Below are 2,035 nucleotides of genomic sequence, written 5' to 3'. Positions count from 1 at the left end.
AAACAGCAGATGGATGTTAGGAAAGGAAGGAATATAGGTAGTAGGTATTCCGTTCAGCTCTTCTCCTCCACCTGCTTCAGGATCTTCATGGAGATAAATACTGAACCTTATGTTGCACTACCGGTAATTAAAACCGCCTTATTTCAGTTCATTCACTGAACTATATTCTTATACATTATTTGCCATTTATGAGTGCATTTGTCTCATTCAAAGAAGCAGGTTTAATCTGTTTTAAAGAACTGAAGTAGTCTTACTCTGCCATTTAACACATGGAAGGAGTCTGATTGGGCCTGATAGAAGCTGCACAAGCAACAAAGAAACTATGAAGCAGGACAGACTCTGTACCACTTTTCTAGCAAGAGCACAAACAGGAAAAATATGAGAACAACAGTGGCTGCAAACTCATACCTTTTCTCCTGCGTCTTTTCGGGGTTTGTTTTTTTCAAAGCAACCTCTGGGGCACCAAGATGGCGGAACCGGCGCTTGCGACAGGGAGCAACATCCGTGATGTCACGGAGATTCAACGGGCTGGGAGAATCAGAATCTGAGGAGAGAAAAGGCTGATGCTTTATATGACAAATATGTTTGTCTGTCTACCTATTTATTTTTCACAGGGTGTGGCCATCAAAGTTTCATACAAAAATTACCCTAATCTGATCTGTGATGCGTTTTTCCCTGGCAGCAGTTTCCATGCAAACTACAGCAAACTACACCAAACAAACCAAAGTTTCCCAGCACTGGCACCATGGCAACAGAAACAACATAATCCAGCTAGCTTCTCCTCTCAGGATGGAGGAAGGAAGCCAACAGGGTCCAGCAAGTCGCCAAAAACCCATGATGGATTACAAAACACTAACCTGGCTGTGATCTTCCAGCATGTGAAAAACTTTCATACATTAGTTCTGCTACCCACAGCTGTTTAAAGGTAACCTATGTTCTCCACAAATAATCCAAACATTACACTCTCTTTCTTCATGTCCAGGCCGACAGCGAGGGAAAGTCTGCGAGATAATTAGGTGTGATGTTATACATCAGAGGCGTTTTGGGTTTACAGAGGTCTCTGTGTCTGCGTATTACCCAACTCCTCAGTGATGTCATGACTGCGCTTCAGTTATGGATTAAAAACATTTGTTTCTAAGCACAGGAGCAGCCAGAAAAAAATGAAATTTAAACAAAGATAAAAAAAAATCTATGTTCCCACAGGTTGAAAAGGTACTGGTGAAGGATTGGTCTCTCCTTATTACACTTCCTCTGAAGGAGATCAGCTCTCTGCATCTTCAGAGGAAGTAAACCCCCCAAAGTTATCAGGTCCTATTAATGGATGACAATCTAAATTGAAAGGTCAATAATGCATTATTACATTTTTTTTTTCATCAAAAAAGAAAGAACATGGTAAGAGGTACGGAAGCAGAGAGCCGTCGTAATGGACTTTTATTTTCCTTTGCCTTCTCGAGATAACGACATACACTACCGTTCAAAAGTTTGGGGTCACCCAAACAATTCTGTGTTTTCCTGAAAAGTCACACTTATTCACCACCATACGTTGTGAAATGAATAGAAAATAGAGTCAAGACATTGACAAGGTTAGAAATAATGATTTGTATTTGAAATAAGATTTTTTTTTTTTACATAAAACTTTGCTTTCATCAAAGAATCCTCCATTTGCTGCAATTACAGTTAATTTGTTGAGGTAATCTGGAGAAATTGTACCCCACGCTTCCAGAAGCTCCCACAGTTGGATTGGTTGGATGGGCACTTCTTGCGTACCATACAGTCAAGCTGCTCCCACAACAGCTCAATGGGGTTCAGATCTGGTGACTGCGCTGGCCACTCCATTACCAATAGAATACCAGCTGCCTGCTTCTGCTCTAAATGGTTCTTACACAGTTTGGAGGTGTGTTTAGGGTCATTGTCCTGTTGTAGGATGAAATTGGCTCCAATCAAGCGCTGTCCACTGGGTATGGCATGGCGTTGCAAAATGGAGTGATAGCCTTCCCTATTGAGAATCCCTTTTACTCTGTGCAAATCTCCCACC

The 2,035-nt window shown here is 41.4% G+C and overlaps 1 protein-coding gene across 1 annotated transcript in view; it reads right to left on the bottom strand.

The window, feature by feature from the left end:
- Nucleotides 1-2,035, bottom strand: part of LOC107102993 (DNA repair protein XRCC4-like) — a gene marked incomplete at its 5' end in the record, with an annotated part of 29,923 nt that overhangs the window by 20,258 nt on the left and 7,630 nt on the right. Inside the window, one exon of the mRNA XM_015402491.1 lies at nucleotides 409-544. Within this exon, the coding sequence (XP_015257977.1) occupies nucleotides 409-544 (136 nt within the window). The remainder of the gene's footprint in view (nucleotides 1-408; nucleotides 545-2,035) is intronic.

The sequence above is a fragment of the Cyprinodon variegatus genome, unplaced genomic scaffold, assembly GCF_000732505.1.
Source record: "Cyprinodon variegatus isolate N-32 unplaced genomic scaffold, C_variegatus-1.0 Scaffold1355, whole genome shotgun sequence".
Lineage (NCBI taxonomy): Eukaryota > Metazoa > Chordata > Actinopteri > Cyprinodontiformes > Cyprinodontidae > Cyprinodon > Cyprinodon variegatus.
Note: the sequence above shows the minus strand (reverse complement) of the source record. Positions and strands in the feature narration are given on the sequence as shown.